The sequence below is a fragment of the Hyaena hyaena genome, unplaced genomic scaffold (assembly GCF_003009895.1).
Source record: "Hyaena hyaena isolate Hyena2069 unplaced genomic scaffold, ASM300989v1 scaffold_121, whole genome shotgun sequence".
In the NCBI taxonomy this organism is placed as follows: Eukaryota; Metazoa; Chordata; class Mammalia; order Carnivora; family Hyaenidae; genus Hyaena; species Hyaena hyaena.
In genome coordinates, this window is record NW_024080753.1 from 2,577,248 (window position 1) to 2,600,381 (window position 23,134).

General features: G+C 50.4%; 1 protein-coding gene and 1 long non-coding RNA gene across 10 annotated transcripts in view; one reads left to right on the forward strand and one right to left on the reverse strand.

The window, feature by feature from the left end:
* The window catches only part of SLC22A14 (solute carrier family 22 member 14), a 27,830-nt gene extending 5,677 nt beyond the window's left edge, over positions 1-22,153 (reverse strand). For 6 of the 9 annotated variants that reach the window (XM_039237256.1, XM_039237255.1, XM_039237260.1 and 3 more), the window contains exons 1-7: positions 22,008-22,153; positions 13,556-13,749; positions 7,739-7,862; positions 6,542-7,123; positions 5,806-5,909; positions 5,450-5,604; positions 4,300-4,468 (exon numbers count right to left, since the gene is read on the reverse strand). In XM_039237256.1, coding sequence (XP_039093187.1) covers positions 4,300-4,468; positions 5,450-5,604; positions 5,806-5,909; positions 6,542-7,123 — 1,010 coding nt within the window. In that variant the 5' untranslated portion in view covers positions 7,739-7,862; positions 13,556-13,749; positions 22,008-22,153. The remainder of the gene's footprint in view (positions 1-4,299; positions 4,469-5,449; positions 5,605-5,805; positions 5,910-6,541; positions 7,124-7,738; positions 7,863-13,555; positions 13,750-22,007) is intronic. The other 3 variants (XM_039237258.1, XM_039237257.1, XM_039237261.1) reach the window with 2 other exon arrangements.
* Positions 21,370-23,134, forward strand: part of LOC120235105 — a 7,144-nt gene continuing 5,379 nt past the window's right edge. Inside the window, exon 1 of the long non-coding RNA XR_005529302.1 lies at positions 21,370-21,504. This is a non-coding gene — a long non-coding RNA (uncharacterized LOC120235105). The remainder of the gene's footprint in view (positions 21,505-23,134) is intronic.

Genomic DNA, 23,134 nt, shown 5'->3' on the forward strand with positions numbered 1-23,134 from the left:
CCCCCCCCCCCGCCCGGCCCCCGGCTGCTCCTGTTCTGCTATCTCCACAAGCCCCCTGCCGGTGTCTCCGGCATCAGCCCCACCTGCCCAGGGGCGCTGAGGGCCCCGCCCCCACGTCCCCCCCTTATTAGAGCCCCACTCTCTGGCGGCCCTCCTACCTCCTGGCAGCCTGCAGAGCATGCAGGGCAGGACCCCGGCCCAGCCCCGGCCCCAGCGAGGGCAGTCCCCTCTGCCCCCACCTCCTCCCTCACCGCGCTGCCCACTGCCTTTGACCCCTGCATAACTCGGGCCCTCGGTTCCCGATCCTCCCCGGGGCTCTCAGAGTCTGCGCGGATGAACACTATAGCACCTACTATGTGCCCGGGATTGTGCCCGACGCCCTTGCCTAAATATCATCCAGTTTATCCCTGATCAACCCTGGACCTAGCTGGATTATCCTCATTTCATTCCCAGCCGCAGGGGTAAGGACATGCCCAAGGTCACAAAGGCAGAGCTGGTATGGCTCTCAGGGCCCCGATTAGGCGCCTTTCCAACTGTGCCGACCTCCATGCAGATCCTGAATCACCCTCCCCCCAGGGCCCTCGCCTGAGCTCCGGCCAGCAGTGTACACATGTGCCCGCGACACTGGAGGGGGCTGCCTTCCTGCTGCCTGCCCTGCCCTCCCCTGGGGCCAGCCGACGTCCCGACATCCTCCTCCACGATGAGGCCAGGGACCTCTCCTAAAGAAAGTCACCCGACCAGGACATCTTCAGAAAGGTGGGAGACTGGTCACATGCCACCCCGAAACCACAGGAATGAAGAGAGATACCAGTAAAGGGAGTGGGAGAGAAGACGGGTGCAAGGAAGACTTGAACACACAGAGCTTGCTCTGCAGGCAGGCTGGTGGCCACACGGCAGGCGCGGCACGGAGCGAGGGGCCCTGAACACCCCAGTCCTCAGACAGGGGACTCCGGTTCCCTCTGTAGTTTGCCCCCCCGCCCCCCGGCACAGGGAGGCTGAGGACTAACACAGGGGAACCGAGGGGAAGTCCCAGTGACGGTGACAAGAATCCCTGCTCCCAGAGCCACCAGGGGGCAGCCGGGCAGCTACCTGGCGCGAGGACCCCTCACTGAAAAGGCACTGCCATTTGGTCACCCAGTAGTAGTGGTTCTCAGTGTGGTCAGCAGACCAGCACCGTCAGCGTCACCTGGGAACTTGCTAGAAATGCAGATTCTCGGGCCCCACCCCAGTCCTGCTGAGGGCAGTGACCAGTCGCTGATATTTAACAAGCACCCCCACCCCGCGCGGCCCCACCCATGTGACCGACTCTGAGGCTCGTCGAAATTTGAGATCCAAGTCAATCAGTTTCTGTTCACAGCCTCTTTAGCTTTGTAGTAACTTGCTATTAAAGATGAAGGGATGGCCAAAACCCGCTAAATACTGAAGGGAAAAAAACCCTCCCATTGAAACAGGGGCCAAAATAATCGAGCAGGAAAAAATAATTAGCCCAGAGGACACAGGTAATGTCGGGAGCAGGAGGGGGAAAAAAAAGAAAACTCTAATTTGTATCCCCAAAAACATTTGAGACTGTTTTACAATTGCATTTTCATAATGCAAGTTTTGAATGCTATTGAGAAAATTTTAAAAAATCAGGGGCGCCTGGGGGCTCAGTCAGTTGAGCGCCCGACTTCGGCTCAGGTCATGATCTCGCGGTTCGTGGGCTCGAGCCCTGCGTCGGGCTCTGTGCTGACAGCTCAGAGCCTGGAGCTGCTTCGGATTCTGTGTCTCATTCGTTCTCTGCCCCTCCCCTGCTTGTGCTCTGTCTCTCTCTGTCTCTCAAAAATAAATAAATGTAAAAAATTAAAAAATAAATAAAAATTTTAAAAAGTGTGTTTTAATTAAACAATCAGAGAGTAAGGAGAGCAATGTGACCCAACGTGACAGGGAAAACGTTTGTCCTGGAATTTCAGCTGCTGTCCCGAGGCTGCTACAATGGCAGGTCACCTCACCTTCTATAGAGAGGCGCTGCCACCTTCAGGATAGGACTTCCAGAAAAAATGACGACAGTAATACTAACAGAATAGAAAACAGCGCCGCAGCCATCTGCCGGCTGCTGTGGGGGGCTGGAAACTCCCACTTCTTGGTGGCCGCTCTCATCTGGTCGAGCCTGGTGAAGGGGCCGCTTTTCAGAAAGGGAGTCTACGCGCCCGCTCCCTGCCCGGGGCTTACTGGTTCAGGAAAGCAGGAGCTGCCCTGGACCCCAGACAGCCACTGACAGGAGAGTTAGTCCACGTCCCCACAGGTGGAGGGCCCGCACAACACCGGAGCTGGCGGACGCCCCTGCGCCTGAGCGTGAGAATCTCTGCGGCGAGGCGGACCCTGCTGTCTTGAAGTCACCCCGCGTACCAGGGTGAGGAGACCCCTGCAGGGAGAGGCTGTGGAGAGCACCGCCAGGGACGGGGTGCGGAGAGATCACAGGGACTGTGCTAGAGCGTTGGAAGACAGAGCCCGGGAGACCCACACACGGGCCCCGAGGCCCCTGCCGTTGAGCATCTGCCCTACAGATGACAACGAGCATCGATGCAGCCCTGGTGTGCACTGATCTTTCTCCGATGGCCCATCCCCTGCCTAGGACCTGAGGTCCCAGAGCAGGTAGCCAGACGGGCCCAGCTCAGACGGAATACTAGCCTGAGCTAGCTAGCCGCCAGGGAGAAGCCGCGAACTGGATGCAAGATCAGGTTTTAAATTGGACCGGATTGGATTTTTTTCATGCCTGAAAGTGAGTCTGAATGATCAAAATGAGACTTTTTCTTCCGACTAAGAATGACTGTAAAGAGATGGAAACTGACCACGATAACGTCAAGTGTCAGCAAAGCAGCAGCTGACAAGGTGGCGTCTGAAGAAAACCGGACCCCCTGCAACGAGCCACCTACTCACAGAATACAGAACTAGGGAGGCGTCCACCCGAAGAAAGAGCTACGAGTCCAGGGTGATGGCTTCTGGGGAAGGAGCGGCGGCTGAGGGGACTGAAACTGTGGACTGACTTTTCTTTTTTTAAACAGTTTTTCATTTTTGAGAGAGAGAGAGAGAGAGTGGGGGAGGGGCAGAGAGAGAGGACACAGAATCTGAAACAGGCTCCAGGCTCTGAGCTGTCAGCACAGAGCCCGACACAGGGCTCGATCACGACCTGAGCCAAAGTCGGACGCTTAACTGACTGAGCCACCCAGGCGCCCGTTATTTTTCACCACAAACCTTTTGGTTGTGACTTAGTCATTAACCACCTGCCTCTACTGCGTTAATGACATTTTAAAACAATGTTTCAGGGTCTAGCCATGAAACACTATTTCCTAGCTACGCGACAGAGTCACGCCACCTGGCATCAGCTGGGTCCCCACACACACTTGGGAGTCCCGGCCACTGCCAAAGATGGTCTCTAGCACCTGCCGAATTTGGAAGGTCTCCAAGCCACCTACATGGCCTCGCTCTTAACTGGTAACTCCACCTCTCACCACCCATGTTGTGTGTGGCGCACTGGGTGAAATGGAGAGGCTCTGGAGCCACGCGGGCTGAGTCCAATCCCAGGTCCTGCCACTTTGTGGCCTTGGGCAAGTGACTTCCATCCCCTGAAGCCTCAGTTCTCCCCTCACCCCCATCTCTTCAGCCCCCGAGACCTGAGACTCACACCCATCTTTCAGGGTTGTAAAGATTAAACATGACTCCAAGGTGAAACCTAATCCTTCCTTCACGTTGAACTTGACCCTTCACCAGGTGATTTCAGCCTCATCCTCCCTGCCTTCTCTTCCCTCCCTCCCCAATCATTTGTCCCTTCCTAGCTTCGGTCCCTCGGGTTCCTGTCGGTGACGCCCCACAAGTCAGAACATCACGTGCCCTCCCTGACCCCGGCTCTGCTGCGCACCCACCGCAGCCGGGCACCGCGCTCCAGTCATCTCGTGGGGGCTCCAGTCTTCAGCCTCTCTTTATTCCCTCGACCCCCTGCCACTTCACTGAGGCCACCGCAAGGTCCCCAAGGCCAGTAGACTCTTCCCCAGCATCACCTTTCTTGCCTTCAACCTTGACCATTCTCTTGTCCTGAGCTCCTGCCTCCCAACACTTCGCCTTCTGCTTTGTCTACTTCTCTGACTTCTCTTCGAGGGTCTCCTCTGAGGGGAATTAGTGCCAGGGCTCCAGAGGCTCTGCCCTGGGCTCTTTCTCACTTCAGCCACATCCATTTCTCCCACCCACTCCACCCTTCCGGGGCCCTCGGAACCCCTCAACTGCCAGCCCATCGGATGCATCCCTGCGCATGCCCTGCGTGCTCACCAGATGTAGGAGATGAGGGGGAACGCAGGGGCCCCGCCCAGCAGAAACAGCAGCCGCCAGTGGGGGAGGCTGTAGGCGAGCCCTGTCAGCAACAAGACTCCCACGGAGAAAAAGCAGTGCTCCAGGATGACGGCATGGGCCCGGTGCTCCGTCAGTAGCCACTCGGTGGCTGTGCAAAGGCCAAGAAGACAAAAGCCTGGTCAGCTCCGTGTCCCCAGGGCTACCCCTGTACCCAGCCTTCTGAGGTGCCGCAGCCCTGCTCTGGACGGTTCCACCTGGGCGAACGACCTTCTGCCTGAGGTGGACAGTACTAGAAAGTACTAGAAAGCCTCCAGTCCTTCCTCAGCCTGACTGCTCCCCCTGAACACATCGTGCCTGACCACTGGTGTCTCTCAGAGATGGCCCAGCTCTGGGTACAACTCCTCATGCGTGGCCTGACACGTGGTGAGGCGAGGGATCTGTGTCCTTGTTTGTTTTTAGTCCCTCGGGGCTCTGGCCACCTAGGCCCTGGGCCCTGGGGAGAAGCCAGTTCCTTCTGACAAGCCCCGGGGAGAAGAGGTCTCCCGTCGGGGACCCCTAGCTCCCTAGGCCGCGGCAGCTGTAAGCTGAATGCGTGTGCGGGCACTGAGGGCTTTGGCATCCCACAGGTCCGGGACGAAACCCCAGCCCCTTCATGTAACTGGCGTGTGGTCCTGAGCAGGGTGGTTAACTTCCTGCGGCTCAAGCATCCTTCCCGGCTAAAGGGACGGATGAGCGCCTACGGAATAAGATGCTGTCGTGATGAAGTGAGACAGGAGGTAAAGGGTTTCGGAGCTTGCCTGGTCCTTCTGAAGGGCTCAATAAATGTAAGCCCCATGGGGGGACGCAAGAGATCCAAGGCGGGAATGTGTGCGGTATGAGGCGGGGGGATGAGGGTGGAGGGGCAGTCTGAGCACGTTGTCCGGCGCCTCTAAGCATCTGGGAGCAGAACGTCCTCCGTGCACTGCCCGCCTCCACTGGGCCTCAACTCTTAGTCCTGTGGGGTCCCAGTGAGTGCCAGCCAGCCCCATCCCCACGAAGGGCCCGGCCCCTTCCAGGCCCCGCCCCCTGTTCCCCACCAGCCTCCCCCCTCCCCGCCACCCCTCACAACACCCCCAGGGCTGGGCCTCACCTAAAGACACGCTGCTGATGGTGTAGCCCACCAGGGCCTGGGACACGCCGAAGCGGAAGAACAGGTACTGGTTAAAGGTGTTGACGAAGGCCGTCCCGAAGCCGAAGACCATCAGCCCCAGCAGCGACACCAGGAGGGTGGGGCAGCGGCCCAGCCTGCGGGGCCGTCAGAAGGAGGCTGCGCCAAGCACGCACCTCCCTGGCTGGCCCGGCCGACACCCCGGGGCCGGGGCCTGAGCCGTCGTAGGCCTCCGGAGTGCCCCTACCCTCACCTTCCCCAGCTTAGACGCTGGCTCTGGATGCCCATGGGGCAGAGGCAGGGGCTTCCAGGAACTCGAGGGAACCCGGGACACTCACTTGTCACTTATGAGCCCGAAGAGGAGAGACCCTATGAGGAGGCCCGCCGTGAGTATGGTCTGCACGCTTTCCGAGTTCTGTTCCTTGCCACACACCAAGTCAAACTGGGGGTTTCATACAGGATTGGGTACAGGTCTCCAGCCAGGGTCAGCCTGCCGGCCTAGAGAGTGAGCCCACACCCCGCCCCCCGCCCCCAGGGGGCCCTTTAGGCACAAGACGCCTGGGTCGCAGACAGACCACTGCCCGCCCCCTCGGTCAGCTGTTAGTCTGCATTCTGGCCTGCATGGGGGGGGGGGTGCTCTGGGAGTGAGGCCGGGAGAGCGGACCAGAGGCCCAGGCCAGAATGGGGAAGAGCTGGAGAGGTAACTGCGCAAAGACGGAATCACGGAAGACAGATGACAGGCCTCAGGCTAGAGATTTAAACTGGGCCGGTGTGTGGGGCGAAGGGCCCGGGTTGCAGCTCAGGCTGAGAGAGCCCTTTAAGAGACACCGGTCAAAGCTGCTTCTTCCCCGGTTCTCTATCTCGTGTGAGTTCAGAGGGCGGAGCTGCAGCTCCCAGGACAGATGGCGGAGGTACCGCCTGACATGTGCCTCCTCCCCCAGAGCCACTCTAGCGTCCTGGCTAAGACAGCTGAGGCCCGGGCTGGACAACAGGGTCCGAGGTTCTGCCCTGCCTCTGCCTCTGCAGGGTGACCGCGGGTCAACTGGTTCCCCTCCCCGAGCCTCGTGTCCCCACCTGTTCAGTGAGGGGCACATCTCTGGGCCTGTGGGGGAGCTGCAGACAGCTCAGGACAAGCCACACCTCATTGATCAGTGACCGCTTCTTGGTGTCAGGATAGATCCACCCATCTTGGCAGGACTTCGTGTAGTTGAGGCCAAACCGGATGATAGAATCCAGGTCCCAGGCTACCGGCAGGTACATGAGGCATGTCTGGAAACTTCCATCGGGCCCTCGAGGCAGGGTCAGATTCATCTGCTCAGCCTCTGTGAGGTTGGGCCCCACCGCTAATATCCAGCTGGTATTGCAGTAGGGCCTCTGGGCTGTGAACACGAAGAAGTCAGCAAAGGTGAGGAAGGCCAGCAGGATGTTTGGGATGAGGATGAGGACCACCAGCCTCCGCTGGAACGCGCCGAACTCCCCCAGCGCACGCAGGACGCGGGCCAGCTTGTCATCCTGGTTGGCTTCCATGGCCCTCAGTCTGCGCAACAGCCTCTCCAGAGACCAGGAATCGGAGCGCTCTCGTGCCGTAGGCTTGTTCAATTCCTTGGGAAGGTGGGGGGGTCTGTGCTTCACCCTGCAGCTGCTTTCTCGCAACATCTGTTCAAAGAAAGGACACCGCTCGGGGTCTGCCGCCGCCACCTGGCAGACATCAGAGACTGGACTGGGAGCCACCGACCAGAAACGGGCCTCTCTGTCTCGCCGCAGTTTGGGTTCCAGCCTTGGTGTTCTCTGTAGCTCCCTCCTTTGCTTATGAAGTTTCTTAGCAAACATCCTTTATCCCCCACGAGCCCACCCATCCCAGATTTTCCATACACTGAGTTTTTAAAAAAACATGTTTTAGAAAGTGCTCTGCCCTGTGGTCGTGGGTAAGTTCGGAGAAGCTTTTGTCTCCCACAGCTTCCCCAGAGCTGAAACCTTGTTCACACACACGGAGGCACTTGCCGCCTTGCAAAGGTAGGAGGGGTCTCCGGGGACAACTCCTCCAAAAACAGATAGACAGACAAGCAACCCCTCCCTCCCCCAGTATCTGGACCAAGAGTTGCCGGGAAACTGAGGCCAAGGGGGGTGGCTGGAAGTGTCGACCACAGAGAGAGGGGCCAGGCCTGGGCGGAGGGGCGCACAGCAGCGTAGAGCGAAGCTAGAAGGGCAGGTAGGGGAAGGCGGGGGGTGGGGGGTGGAGGCAGCGATTCTGACTGTGAGGATATCTGTTACCTTGGAACGGCAGCAAGGTGGGAAACGATGTTTAAACCTGTTTTCAGCTGAAACCCTCGGCGGAGCTGAAGGAGGTCCTGGGTTGGGCGCCTGCAGAAGCAGAAGCAAGCCTCCTCTGGGAAGCCTGCACAGATTACAATCAAGCAACGAGTTCAGAAGGAAAGATCATGAGTCGTGAGAAGACAGTCCATTCTGAGAGTCCACGGAGACAACGGCTCTCGGCCGCACATGTCCGAACGGTCAGGTACGCCGCCCAGAACCACCGTCATACAGGCTTGTCAAAGAATGAAAGTCATTGGGGCGCCTGGGGGGCTCAGTCGGTGAAGCGTCCGACTTCGGCTCAGGTCATGATCTCACAGTTCGTGGGTTCAAGCCCCATGTTGGGCCCTGTGCTGACAGCTCAGAGCCTGGAGCCTGTGTTGGATTCTGTGTCTCCTTCTCTCTCTGACCCTCCCCTGTTCATGCTCTCTCTCTCTCTCTCTCTCAGAAATAAAACATTAAAAAAAAAAGAATGAAAGTCGTAATTGCAAGATGAGCTGACGACCAGGAATGACAGAAACCAGACACTTGGAGGGAAGACACTGAACTTGTAACTGAAATGGAAACACTGAGAGAGAGAGAGCGGAGTCAGGTTTGACACAAGGAGTTAGGGAGCTGGAATGTAGAGCTGAAATGTGAACCAGAGGCCGACTCCAGAGGCACAGGTTTACCAGGCATGGAGGGGGGAGGCCCGTAGCAGAAATAGGGAAGCAAAATCTAAAGACAGAAAAGCAATGCCTTTTTCTAAAACTCGGAAAACATGAATCTGTAGACTCAGGAAATAGAGTCCTGTAGGCACAGGATCCTGTCCCAAGCAAGATCCATAAAAAAAGAAAGCCATGGCTATGCACATTGCAATGAAGCTACAGAACATCAGGGACAAAGGTCTTCAGAAACATCCAGACAGAAGACAGATCACTTCTGTCAGTAGTCTTCTATTAAACAAAAGTGGGAACCAGGGAACCAGCAGCAAGGGAACCAGAAGAGAGTTAAAGTCTTTAGAAAAAAGAAAATAATAGCCAATCGAGAATTGTTTACTCATCAAAATTATCTGTCAAGAATGGGGTAAAATATGGGGCGCCTGGGTGGCTTAGTCGGTTGAGCGTCTGACTTTCGCTTAGGTCATGATCTCGCGGTTCGTGGGTTCGAGCCCCGCGTCGGGCTCTGTGCTGGTTGCCAGCTCAGAGCCTGGAGCCTGTTTCAGAGTCTGTGACTCCCTCTCTCTCTGACCCTCCCCTGCTCACGCTGTCTCTCTCTCTCTATCTCTCAAAATAGAGATATCTAGAAATAAATAAAACATTAAAAAAAAAAAAAAGAATGGGGTAAAATAAAGACAGTTATAGCCAGTCAAAAATTGAGGGAGCATTCATGTAAAAGACCTGATTTAATGGAGTTTCTAAAGAATAAGGAGGAAAACTATTTCAAGAGGATAGGCTCAGAGCAATCAAAAAAGTAAATGTGTAAGCAAATCCAAATATTGGCTGCATTAAGTAATAAAGATCCTATCCATTTGTGGAATTAAAAACAAAGGTAAAATGATGGGCAACAATAATACATGTCAGGAAGGGGACAATCAGAGCCAAAATATCCTGCAAACTTTCTTTTCTTAAAAATTTTTAAATGTTTATATTTATTTTCGAGAGAGAGGGAGAGAGAGAGAGACACAGCATGAGTGGGGGAGGAACGGAGAGAGAAGGGGACACAGAATTCAAAGCAGGCTCCAAGCTTTGAGCTGTCAGCACAGAGCTCGATGCAGGGCTTGAATCCACAAACTATGAGATCATGACCTGAGCAGAAGTCAGACACTTAACCAGCTGGGCCACCCAGACGCCCCCAAACATCTGACTGCTGATTTCAGCTCAGCTCATGATCCCAGGGTCGTGGGAATGGGCCCCACATCAGACTGCACTGGGCATGGAGCCTGCTTAAGATATTCTCTCCCTCGCCCTCCGCCCCTCTCTCGCCCATGCATATGCTGGGGCTCTCTCTCTGTCTCTGTCTCTCTCTCTTAAAAAAAAAAAAGAATTCCTGTATATTTTTCATACATTTGTAATACAGTTGTAGTTATTTGTCAGAGTCGCCTTCTATTCTGAGACCCCCTGGTCTCCGTAGTGATTTTATTTAATTTGCATATGTAAGGTTCACTCTTTGCTCTTTAAAGTCCTATGGGGTTTGACAAATGTATAGGGTCACAAATCCACCATGACACCACAGAGTATCATACAGAAGTTTCACTGTCTGAAAAAGTATTTCTGTGTTCCACCTATTAAACCCTTTTCCCTCCCTCCCACTCCTGGCAGCCACTGACCTTTTTACTGTGTATCTTGCCTTTCCAGAATGTCATATAGGTAGAATCATAAAGTATATAGCGTTTCCAACTGGCTTCTTTCACTTAGCAATATGCACTTTAAGGGTGATCCATAAATTTTCATGGCTTGATAGCTTTTTTTTTTTTTTTTTATCACAGAGTTATATTCTGCTGTATCTACTTACCACCATTTGTTTCACCATTCACTTATTGAAGGACATCTTGTCGTTTCCAGTGTTTGGCAATTGTGAATAAAGCTGCTATAAATATTTGCACGGAGGTTTTTGTGTGAATATAGTTTCCAGATCGGTTGGGTAAATACCTAAGAACACGGGTGGCTGGATCATATGGTAAAAACTATGTTTAGTTTTGTTAGAAACTGCCAAACTATCTTCCAAAGTGGCTGTACCATTTTGCACACTCCCACCAGCAAGGAACGGGAACGCTTGTTTGTCTGCACCCTTGCCAGAAATTGGTGTTGTCAGTTTTTTGGATTTTAGCCACTCGGATAGATGTGTCGTGTTATACCATTCTTCAGTTCCTTTAAACTGTGATTCCCTTCTGACAAATAATGTTGTATATCTTTTCATGTTAGTTTGTCCTCTGTATATCTTCTTTAGGGGATCACCACTTCAGACTGTTTGCTCATTTTTAAATTGGGATATTTGTTTTCTTATTGTTATGATTTTTTTTTGTATATTTTGGATACAAGTCTTTTTATTAGATATGTGTTTTGCAAATATCGTCTCCAGTCTGTGGCTTGCCTTTTTATTCTCTTAACAGTATCTTTTGAAAAGCCAAAGTTTTTAATTTTAATAAACTCCAACTTACCAACTTTTTTTCATAGATTATGTTTTAAGTATTGTACCTAGAAATTCACTGCTGGGGCATCTGGGTGGTTTATTTGGTTACGTGTTGGACTCCTGATTTAAGCTCAGGTCGTGATCTCAGGGTTCGTGAATTTGAGCCCCGTGTTGGGCTCTGTGCTGACACAGTGTGGAGCCTGCTTGGGATTCTTTCTCTCTCTTCTCTCTCTGCCCCTACCCCACTTGTGCTCTCTCTCAAAATAAAGGAACTTAAAAATCTTTTTAAAAAATTCATTTCCAGGGGCACCTGGGTGGCTTAGTCGGTTAAGCGTCCGACTTTCGCTTAGGTCATGATCTCGCAGTTCGTGGGTTCGAGCCCCGCGTCGGGCTCTGTGCTGACTGCCAGCTCAGAGCCTGGAGCCTGTTTCAGTCTGTGACTCCCTCTCTCTCTGACCCTCCCCTGCTCATGCTGTCTCTCTCTCTCTCTGTCTCCTAGAAATAAAAAATAAAAAAAATAAAAAAAAATTCATTTCCAAACCTAAGATCACCTAGATTTTCTTCTTTGTTTTCTTCTAGATGATTTATAGTTTTGTGTTTTACATTTAGGCCTATGATCCACTTTGGGTTCATTTTTGTAAAGGGTGTAAAATCTATGTTTAAAGTTGGTTTTTTTTTTTTTTTTTTTTTTTGAGAGACAGAGACAGTGAACGTGGGGGAGGGGCAGATAGAGGGAGAGAGAATCCCAAGCAGGGTCCACACTGTCAGCACAGAGCCGGATGTGGGGCTCAAACCTATTAAACTGTGAGATCATGACCTGAGCTGAAATCAAGAGTCAGGAGGCGCCTGGGTGGCTCAGTTGGTTAAACGTCCGACTTTAGCTTGGGTCATGTTCTCGCAGTTTGTGGGTTTGAGTCCCACGTTGGGCTCTGCATTGACAGCTCAGAGCCTGGAGCCTGCTTTGGATTCTGTGTCTCCCTCTCTCTACACCCCTCGCCTGCCTGTGTCTGTCTCAATCTTTCAAAAATAAATAAATGTTAAAAAAAACAAAAACTTAAACTAGGAATGCAAAGATGGTTTGACTATTAGAAAATACATAAATAATTATGCTTAATAGAATAAAAGAGAAAAGTCACATGATCATGTTTAGAGACACAGAAAATGCATTTGATAAAATTTTAATGCTAATTCATAATTTTATAAAAATCCTAGACAAAAACTGGATGTTTTTTAATCCAATAAAGAGAATCTACCCCCTTCCCAAAAATATCCTAAAGGTAAAGCTTTAGAATTACTTTAAAAATAAAAGGAAAGCATAAAGAGTGGAAAGAAGAAAATAATACCCCAAAGAATCTACCAAATGATTAGAAATGAAAGGAGAAATTAGCAAGCTAGCTGAGTATAATGTGAATATATGAAAGTCAATTACTGGGAATGCCTGGGTGGCTCAGTCCGTTGAGTGTCCAACTTGGGCTCAGGTCATGATCTTGCAGTTCATGAGTTCAGGCCCCGCATCGGGCTCTGTGCTGACGGCTCAGCCTGGAGCTGCTTCAGTTTCTGTGTGTGTGTGTCTCTCTGCCCCTCCCCTACTCATGCTCTGTCTCTCTCTCTCTCTCTCAAAAATAAACATTAAAAAAAATGAAAGTCAATTACATGGGGTGCCTCAGTGGCTCAGTTGGTTAAGAGTCTGACTCTTGGTTTTGGCTCAGGTCAGGATCTCATAGTTGGTGAGATTAAGTCCTGGGTTGGGCTCTGTGCTGACAGCATGAAGCCTGCTTGGGATTCTCTCTCTGCCTCTTTCTCTCTCTGCTTCTTTCCCTCTCTCAAAATCAATAAATACTTTTTAAAAAGTCAATTACAGGTCTGTAAACCCCAAACCATTAAATTTGTAAAAAGATACCATTTCAAATTCACTTGAAATTAGAGAAATGCAAATTATAACAGTACCAGAATAACATTTTTTACCTCTCAGATTGGCAAAAATTAAAAATCGTGACAACACATTTGTTGGTGAGGCCGTGAGAAAACAAATTCTTGTTGCTGATGGGAATGCAAATTGGCACAAATTTTCTGCAGGACGATTAGGCAACACCTAATGTGCCGGAAAGTTAACCTGGGCACCTGAGGTGCTTAAATCTCGCATGTTCTCATAGAAACTGCGTGTGTGACTGGTCCTCAGCTGGCCTCTGGGCTCACTTGAGCCCTGGGCTACAAACTGATAAGAGTATTTTGCACGCTTGAAAACTTGAACCCCACTGTACCGGCCTGTCTGTGTGATTTGTGCCTTATGAGGAACCTCTCCTTCCTTCCTCAGGCCTGAAAATGAGTAATGAAGTTTCAGTAACTGTGGTCAATCTTGAAGGTGCTGTGTGCCTATGTGACCAACCCCCAGTAAGAACCCTCAACTTTTAAGCTCAAGGAAGTTTTCCCAGCAGAAAAGACTTCCGCTGCTACTGTTCATCACTGGGGGAATGAGCACATCATGTGTCGTTCTGCCCCCACCGGACGCGTCCTTCCCCTTACCGGCCTTGCTGTGTATCTCTTTGCTGTAGTAAATTTTAGCTGGGAGCATAACCATTTCTGAGGCCTGTGAGCGCAGTAAATCACAGAAACTGGGGTGGCCTTCGAGACCACTGACACACTTGATGGAACTATATATGCACTTACGATTTGACTCGGCAATCCCACTCCTAGGAATTTACTCTGAAGATATGCTCCTGACGGTAAGCAAACACATAGGTGGGAGATTATTCAATGCGGCGATGACGGCATTGCAAAATGTGGGGAACAACATAAGTGCCCATACATAGGACAGCGGCTGAATAAATGACGGTGTATCTGCCCAGTGCAATATTATGCAGCTGTAAAAAAGAATGAGGAAAATTTCTATGAACTGATATGGAATGATTTCCAGGCCATACTGATAGGCAAAGAAAACAATACGCTCAAGGATACGTATAGTATGCTATGCTTTATATAATAAACAGAGATACATGCTCATTTTCAGGAAAAAAATTCACGACAGGGAAGTCGCAAGCGACCAAGATTGGTCATCTATGAGAGGGAGCAGATGGAAGCAGGCGAAGGGAGTTGAGGGAGGAGGGAGAGGGACATTTCCCTGAGTACAGCTTTTTTTTAACAAAAAGAAAATAGATATTATCATTATTAATAACAACTTATAATTGTAGTTTCTATAGTTTACTAACATTTTCATGTTCATTGTATTTCATGTTCATTTCATGTTTTCCCCATCTTTCTTAGTTTGCTTTATTTTTCACCAGAGAGCTTGCCACCATCTGGCATCCAGTTTATTGATTTATGTATTTATTTTAAATATTTAAATTTTTTAAAAATCCAGGTTTGTTAACATACAGTGTACTGATGGTACAGGAGCAGAATTTAGTGATTCATCACTTACACAGAACACCCAGTGCTCATCCCAACAAGCGCCCTCCTTCATGCCCGGCCCCCATGCAGCCCATCCCCCCAACACACCTCAGATTGTTCTCTGCATTTAAGTCTCTTAGGGTTTGCCTCCCTCTCCGTTTTTATTTTTCCCTTCCTTCCCCCATGTTCATCTGTTTTGTTTCTTAAATTCCACATATGAGTGAAGTCATATGATATTTATCTTTCTCTGACTTATTTCGCTTAGCATAATACCCTCCAGCTCCAACCACGTTGTTGCAAATAGCAAGACTTCATTCGTTTTCATTGCCAAGTAGTATTCCTGTGTGTGTGTGTGTGTGTATTCTTCATTCATCAGTCAAGGGACATTTGGGCTTTATATAACTTGGTTATAATTGATGGCGCTGCTGTAAACACTGGGGCACATGTGCCCCTATGAATCAGCTGGTAGTGTAATTGCTGGCTCATAGGTTAAGCTCTATTTTGAATTTTTTGAGGAACCTCCATACTGTTATCCAGAGTGGCTGCACCAGTTTGCATTCCCACCAGCAGTGCAAAAGGTTCCCCTTCCTCTGCATCACCAATCTAAGTATAACTTTTTGTATAATTCTGACCCTTAGAACCATAGCATGTTTCACATACAACCCCTCCTTAAATAAATAAGCAATCAAAATTAATCAGGACAAGGCAAAAATCCAAATGGCAAACGTAGCTGTATTATACATAACAACGTTGAAGGGGATGGAGAAGAACTAATCTATGTAACTTTATGTTGATGATGTGATTAAGCTGAAAAGAGAGGGGAAGGGGTCTCTGCATTGAAACCAGAGTGCCCAACGCAGGGCTCGAACACATAAACCCTGAGATCATGATCCAGACCTGAAGTTTGATGCTTAATAGACTGAGCCACTCAGGTGCCCCTAGATTATCTTTTCTACATCATGAAGCCCATCCATCTGCTAATTGTGTTAGCTTCCTATGGCTCAACTTTCCCTTCCTTAATTGTGTTCCCAGGAGTTTGCCTGCCTGCCTGCCTTTCTTTCTTTTTCCCTCAGTTTCACTTCCAGGGGAAGAGTCTTCCTTAGGCCATACTGGGGGTCCATGCTGCTAAATCAGTGGGCACCTCTAGGGGCACCTGGGTGGCTTAGTCGGTTAAGCGTCCGACTTTCGCTTAGGTCATGATCTCGCGGTTCGTGGGTTCGAGCCCTGCGTCGGGCTCTGTGCTGACTGCCAGCTCAGAGCCTGGAGTCTGTTTCAGAGTCTGTGTCTCCCTCTCTCTCTGACCCTCCCCTGCTCACGCTCTCTCTCTCTCTCTCTTAGAAATAAAAAATATTATTAAAAAAAATCAGTGGGCACCTCTATATAGATGTTAGTAATGTTTTTTGTCATCTGACCATGAATGTTTACTGTAACTGGCTACTTATGCTGTTTTAGTGTAATAAGCTTCCCTGAAGATTCTCGTATCCTGTACCATGTGTATTGTACGGCAAAATGTCTTAACCTCATTTTAAAAAATATTTATTTAAATAAAAGCTGGTTATAGACAGTGGCAAGGAAGTTTGTCCAGGTAACTGTTCAAGAATAAGGTGTTTTTTTTTAAATGCTTTATTTATTTCTGAGAGAGAGAGAGGGAGAGAGTATGAGCAGGGGAGGGGCAGAGAGAGAGGGAGACAGAATCTGAAGCAGGCTCCAGGCTCTGAGCTGTCAGCACAGAGCCCGATGCGGGGCTCGAACCCATGAACCGTGAGATCGTGACCTGAACCGAAGTCAGAGGCTTAACCGACTGAGCCACCCAGGCGCCCCAAGAAAAAGTTTTTAATCCAAAGTTATTCTTTATTTAAAGAGTTAGAGTTAATATTTCAAGCACTATTTCCTTTTCCTTTTAGAATTGTGAGATAAAGAATATAAATTTTTAAAAAGTTTTAATGTTTATTTATTTTTGAGAGACAGAGCACAAGTTGGGGAGGGGCAGAGAGAGTGGGAGACACAGAATCTGAAGCAGCTCCAGGCTCTGAGCCTCCAGGCACAGAGCCCGACATGGGGTTTTGAACTCACAAGCCACGAGATCATGACCTGAGCCGAAGTTGGACGCTCAAATGACTAAGCCACCCAGGTGCCCCAAGAATATACGTTTTAAATGAAAAGTTTGGTACAAATGAAATAGTTCAGAAAGATTGCATTTACTTTTTTTTTTTTTTTTTTTTTTTTTTTTTTTTACTTTTTTTTTTTTTTTAAGAGAGAGTGCAAGCCACGGAGGGGAAGGGAGAGAGAGTCTTATGCAGGCTCCACATCATGACCTGAGCTGAAATCAAGAGTCGATGTTCAACTGACTGAGCCGCCCGGGTGCCACTGCATTTTCTTTTAAAATTTAACTATATCACCCAAAAATATGTCTGTGGTACAAGGTGAAATGTTGACCAAATGGAATAATTCTTTAACTCACAAATGAGTCTGATGTATCACCTATGGATAAAATGAAAAACTAGCCAAAGGACTGAAATTATGGGCTGGGGGAAGCGGAGCATGTAGGGGCCAATCTTAAACTTTGCTCTGCTCTTAGAATGACTGTGTACTTCCAGGAGCAGACAGTATAATAAGAAACAGGAATGGTTTACTTATTGTCACTGACATGTGACACCATGTGGAGAAATTACAAAAACTGGCTCTCTCAGATGATTTGTAAAAACAGTGTACATAAACAAACATAACTAAGTAACTAACTGTAGTGTGAGCTCCTAGACTGGATCTCAAACCAGGAAAAGAACATTAGTGGGGCAACTTGCCAAACTCAACTCAGATCTACAGACTAGTTACTGATATTGTATCAGTGCTATTCTTCCTGGTTTAGATAATTGCACTGTGGTTATATAAGATGCGAACATTAGGTGAAGGTGGGTTTCAAATAAAAGGGAACCCTCTGTATAACTTCTGCAAATCTGTTAAAACTAAAGTTATTTCAAGCAAGATTTTAAAAAACAGGTTAGTTGAGAAAGGAAACTTTATAATAGTAAGAAAATACAACTGGGAACAAATCTAACAAAATATGTGCAAGGCACCGATTAGGACGGCTCAGAAAACAGAAAACAAGTACTGGTAGGAGAGGATATCAGAACCCTTGTGCGCTGCTGATGGGCATGTAAATGGTGCAGCCACTGGGAAAAACAGTATGGTAGCTCCTCAAAAAATTAAGAGTTACCATTTGATCCAGCAATCCCATTTCTGGGTAAACATCCAAAATAATTGAAAGCAGGGGCTCAAACGGATGTTTACGTACACCCATCTTCATAGCAGAGTATTGGCAATAGTCAAAATTCAGAAACAACCCAAGTGTCCATCGATGGATGAATAGGTAAGCAAAATAGATGATGGGATATTATTCTCCCTTAAAAAGAAATAAAATTCTGATACATGCTTCAACATGATCTTGGAGATCTTGTGTTACATGAAATAAGCCAATAATAAAAGGACAAATATTGTATGATTCCACTTATATGAACGACCTGGAGTAGACAAATTCATAGAGACAGAAAGCAAAACAGTGGTTTGTCGGGGCGGGGAAGTGTTACTTAACGCGGACAGAGCTGCAGGCGAACGATGAAAGAGTTCTGGAAATGGATGGCGGTGAAGGTTGCACAACAGTGTGAATGTACTTTAGACCAATGAACTGGACCCTTAAACATGGTTAAAATGAAAGAACTCCTATAATCCAATAGCAAAAAAGCAAAGAATCCAATTTAAAAATGGGTGGAGAAACGGAATAGACATTTCTCCAAAGAAGACAAATGGTCAAGAGACACGTGAAAAAGTGCTCACCGTCACTCCTCATCAGGGAAATACAAATCAAAAACACAATGAGACACCACCTTACACCGGTCAGAAGGGCTCGCATCCCAAAGACAGAAGGTAACCGCAGTTGGCAAGGTTGGCGAGAAGAGGAAAACTGGTGCAGCCACGGTGGAAGACAGTACAGCTTCTCCTCAAAAATAAATAAATAATGAATAAATAAGAAAGACCGTATGACCCAGTAACTCCACTCCTGTGTATATATTCAAAGGAAATAAAATCATTATCTTTTTTAGTATATGTGCTGCCGAAGAGAGCACTGAAATCAGTACCTTGGCAGGAAATCTACACTCTCATGTTCGTGGAGACGTTATTCACAACAGCCAAGATAGGGAAACAACCTAGGAGTTTATCACTTAGGATAAATGGATAAAGAATGGATAAAGATGTGATCTGCATATATACGGAAATATGGATATATACATACATATACATGGAAAGAGAGACAGATATGATTCAGCCAAGAGAAAGAAGGAAGTCCTATCATTTGCAACTACAGAGAGGGACCCTGAGAGCATTAGGCTAAGTGAAATAAGTCAGACGGAGGAAGACAAATGCTGTACGGTATCACTAAAAGTGGAATCTTAAAAAAAAAAAAGTCAAATTCAGAGAAACAGCAAGTAGAAAAATGGTTGCTAGTGGCTAGGGGACGGGAAAAATAGGGCGAGGTGGGGAAAAAGGGTACAAATTTTCAACTATAAGATGAATAAGCCCTGATTTAACATGATGGCTATAACTGATGTCACTGTACTGTATGATTGAAATTTGCCAAGAGAGTAGAACTTACACGTTCTCACTGACAAACAAAAAGATAAATCAGTGAGGGGACAGACACATTAACTAACTAGGTAGGACTCGTTAGACAATGTGTGCGTAGATCAAAGCACCACAATGTACACTTTAAACATCTTACAATTTTATATGTCAATTATACCTCAATAAAGCTAAAACTTAAAAAAAGGATAAAAAGATTTTTATATTACATGTATTTTACCACAATAAAAAATGGTTTAGGGGGCGCCTGGGTGGCTTAGTCAGTTAAGCGCCCGACTTTGGCTCAGGTCACGATCTTACGGCTGGTGAGTTTGAGCCCCGCCATCAGGTTCTTTGCTAACAGCTCAGAGCCTGAAGCTGCTTCAGATTCTGTGTCTCCATCTCTTTCTGCCCCTCCCCTGCTTGCACTCTCTCTCTCAAAAAAATAAAAATTAAAAAAATGGTTAAAAGTATGTGCAAGGCCAGCATGTAAAATAATTACAAAACTTCTAAACATAGTTGAGAAAGCAGAATAAGCAGATATCTAAGGTCACGAATAAAAGTTGTCAACTCTTCCCCATATCGATCTCTAGATTCAGTAGAACTCCAATCAAAATACAGAAGGTAGAGGCGCCTGGGTGGCTTAGTTGGTTGAGTGTCCGACTTTCGCTTAGGTCATGATCTCGCGGTTTGTGGGTTTGAGCCCCGCGTCGGGCTCTGTGCTGACAGCTCAGAGCCTGGAGCCTGTTTCAGTCTGTGACTCCCTCTCTCTCTGACCCTCCCCTGCTCACGCCATCTCTCTCTCTCTCTCTCTCTCTCCCCTAGAAATAAAACATTTTAAAAAAAAGTTAAAAAAAAATACAGAAGGTATTTTTTGTGAAAATTTTCAAGATGGTTCTAAATTATGGAAGAATAAGGGCATGAATACCTAAGATAGTTCTGAAGAACAAGGAGGAATGATTCGTCCTGCCAGATACTGAATTTTTTTATAAAGTTACCTTCATTCAAGGCACGGTGGTAATACTTAAAGCCCTGAAATAGATCCATGCTAACAAAAGTTTGGAAGGATGAGAACGAGGAGCGTTAACGGGTCAGAAATGGAAGAAATTAACACTGGATTCTTGCCTCACACCAACAACAAAAGTCCCAGTCCTAATAGGGACTTAAATTTCAAAAACAGAACTTTTAGTAGAAAATATAAGGAATATATATGTAATTTTTTCGCATGAGGATTTCTTAGCCAAGACATACAAGCTATGCTAAATGATAAACCTGACTACTTAAAAATGAAAATATGAGGGGCGCCTGGGTGGCTTAGTCGGTTGAGCGTCCGACTTTCGCTTAGGTCATGATCTCGCGGTTCGTGGGTTCGAGCCCCGCGTTGGGCTCTGTGCTGACTGCCAGCTCAGAGCCTGGAGCCTGTGTCTCCCTCTCTCTCTCTGACCCTCCCCTGCTCACGCTTTCTCTCTCTCTCCTAGAAATAAATAAAAAAAAAAAAAAAGAAAATATGAAAATAGAAAACCAACCCACAACTGAGAGAATATACTGGCAAACACATATTGCTGGGGGAAAAAATTAGAATCAAGAATATATAAAGTACCTTACAAAAACAATGATAAAAAGTCAAGAGAAAAATGGGCAAAAGACATGAATAGGCATTTCAAGAACGGAAAATTCCTGTGGCCCACAAACATATGAAGAAATGTTCAATCTCTTTAATAATGAGGGAAACGCACTTCAGGGCCATAATGAGGTGGTCACACTACTCTGCCTGAGAAGACTTGGGAAACCTGGCAATGCCAAGTGCTGGAGAGGATCACCATTTCCGGCAGGATGATTCACTGCTCCGCTTTGGAGAACAATCTAGCACCGTCTGACACCGTTGAGCTTTGTGTCCTTGACGACCCAGCAATTCTACTTCCGGGAGTACACTCTGGGGAAACATTTTTATGTACAATCCAGGAGACAAAGACCAAAATGTTCATGACAACACACATCAAATATGAAAAAATGAAAGAGCAAAATGGCCCATCAACAGAAGAATGGGCATATTTCTACAGCGGAATACAGTACAGCAGTGAAAAGGAACAGACGTCAGCTGCATCCATTACAACCTGACCGCTGCTGGCTTTAAAGACGGAAGGGGGCCAGGAGCAGAGCAGTGCGGACAGCCTGCAAAAGCTGGAAAAGGTGAGAAAATGAAGTCTCCCCCAGAGCCTCCAGGAAGGAAGGGGGCCCTGCTCACAGCTGGTTTCGGCCTGGCTCGACCCCTCTTGGCCTTCCGACCTCCAGAGGTATAAGGGGACCGCTGCGCGAAGGGGACCTGTGCAGCAGCTACCGGAAGCTAACGCCGCGCGCGAGGCCGGAGGGGACAGGCAGGCCGGCGTCGCGGGCACGGAGTGCCGCCCTCCCCCCGCGCCCGGGCGTCCGCGGCGCCGGCTGTACTCACCGTCCCCTACGGGCCCCCCCGCGTGCCCCCCACCGGGCTCCGCCAGTCTGCAGGGCTCGCCGCACTTGCTCCCTCAACTGCTCCCAAAGGCCCCTTGCCAGGTGCGCAGGCCTCAGGCGGTTGGTTCTCAACACGCAACAGAGGAAACGAGGCCCAGGGAAAGGAGGTAAAGCCGGGAGCCGCTGCTCGTCCGGGGCGGGAACCCCCGCCTCCTGGGAGGGCGGCGGCCGCTTCCGCAGCCTCCCCGCGGCCGAGCGGGGGTCCTGGCCGCTCCTGCCCACGCCCGTGCGAGAACCCAGCCGCACAGCTGTCAGGCGTCATCATAATTGCCACCTGCCACCCCGCCCTCCCCCTCCTCGCGGTGACAGGACCGCAGCCCAGCCGGGCCACACCCTCGGAAGGGGCGCTCGGGTCCCACTGGTGGCCGGGCCCGAGCGTCACAATGGGGCAGGGAGGTGCTCAGCTGGGGACGAAGGGTGAGGGGCGGCCTTCCCTCCGGGCACAGCAGCCAGACCCCAGAAGCGGGCGGGGCAAGCAGGGTCGGGGACACCTCCACGTGCCCACTGCCCCGGCCCGGAGCACCTGCCTCTCCGCACCCCCCCCCCAGGCACCCCCCCACCCCGCCCCAGGCCCCAGGGGGCGCGGGAAGGAGAGGAGCCGGGCTCTGACCTGGGAACAGAGGTGGACGCAGAGCTGAGGCCCGGCCCTCGGTGACTTCGGGACGCGGGGCAGACCCCTCACTGCAGCAGAAGGGAGGCCTCGGCCGGGACGCGGGCCGTTAGGGAAGGAGAGGGGGCGCCTGGGCGGCCCGGCCGGTGAGGCACCCAATCAGGTCCTGACCTCCGGGCTCATGGGCCTGTGAGGCCCAGCCCCGCATGCGCGGCTTCGTCCTCTGTCGGCCCCCCCTCCCCCTGCTCTCAAGTGCCCGTGCTCGCTCTCTCTCTCCCTCAAAAATAAATATTAAAGAAAAAGAGGGGGGAGAGCGAGCGCTCTGCCGGGACCCCGCCCCGGGGTGGGGGGAGAACGGACCCGACTCTGCCGGGACCCCGCCCCGGGGTGGGGGGAGAACGGACCCGACTCTGCCGGGACCCCGCCCCGGGGGGGGGNGGACCCGACTCTGCCGGGACCCCGCCCGGGGGGGGGAGAACGGACCCGACTCTGCCGGGACCCCGCCTGGGGGGGGGAGAACGGACCCGACTCTGCCGGGACCCCGCCCCGGGGGGGGAGAACGGACCCCCGCACCTCGCCGGCAGGAGGGCAGGGACGACGGAGCAGACAGGCCGCGCGGGATGAGGCGGCTGCGGCCGAGGCCGGGGGCGGGCGGGAGAGGCGCGTCCTCTGCCGACGTGTGTGCGGGGGACCTGGGCCCGCGGAGGTGCACGCGTGGTTCTGTGGGGGGCGGGCGCCCGGGGGGAGGCGCGGCGGGCAGCAGGTGGTTGTGGGTGAGCGGGGCCGTGAGCGGAAGGCAGGAAGGGTCAGCAGCGGGGGGGGGGGGGCGGGAGGAAGAGTGAGGGCGAGGGGTCTCCTCCCGCCGCGGCTCTGAGCCCAGGGGCGCAGGGGAAGCGGCGGGGCGGCGCCGTCCGCTCGGCCCCAGGACGAACCGCCCCCACCCCACGGAGTCCCCCGCCCGCGGCCCCCTCTCTGCCGCGTGCGGCGCCTCTGCGTTTCCAGGGCTGGGTCTCCGCGGGCCGCGCCTGCGCCGAAGCACTGAGGGCTCTGCGTGTCCTCGAGGCACGTACACGTGCTCCAATCGGGCCTTCAGCGGGCGGAGGCGAGGCGACTTCCGGGTAGGGCTC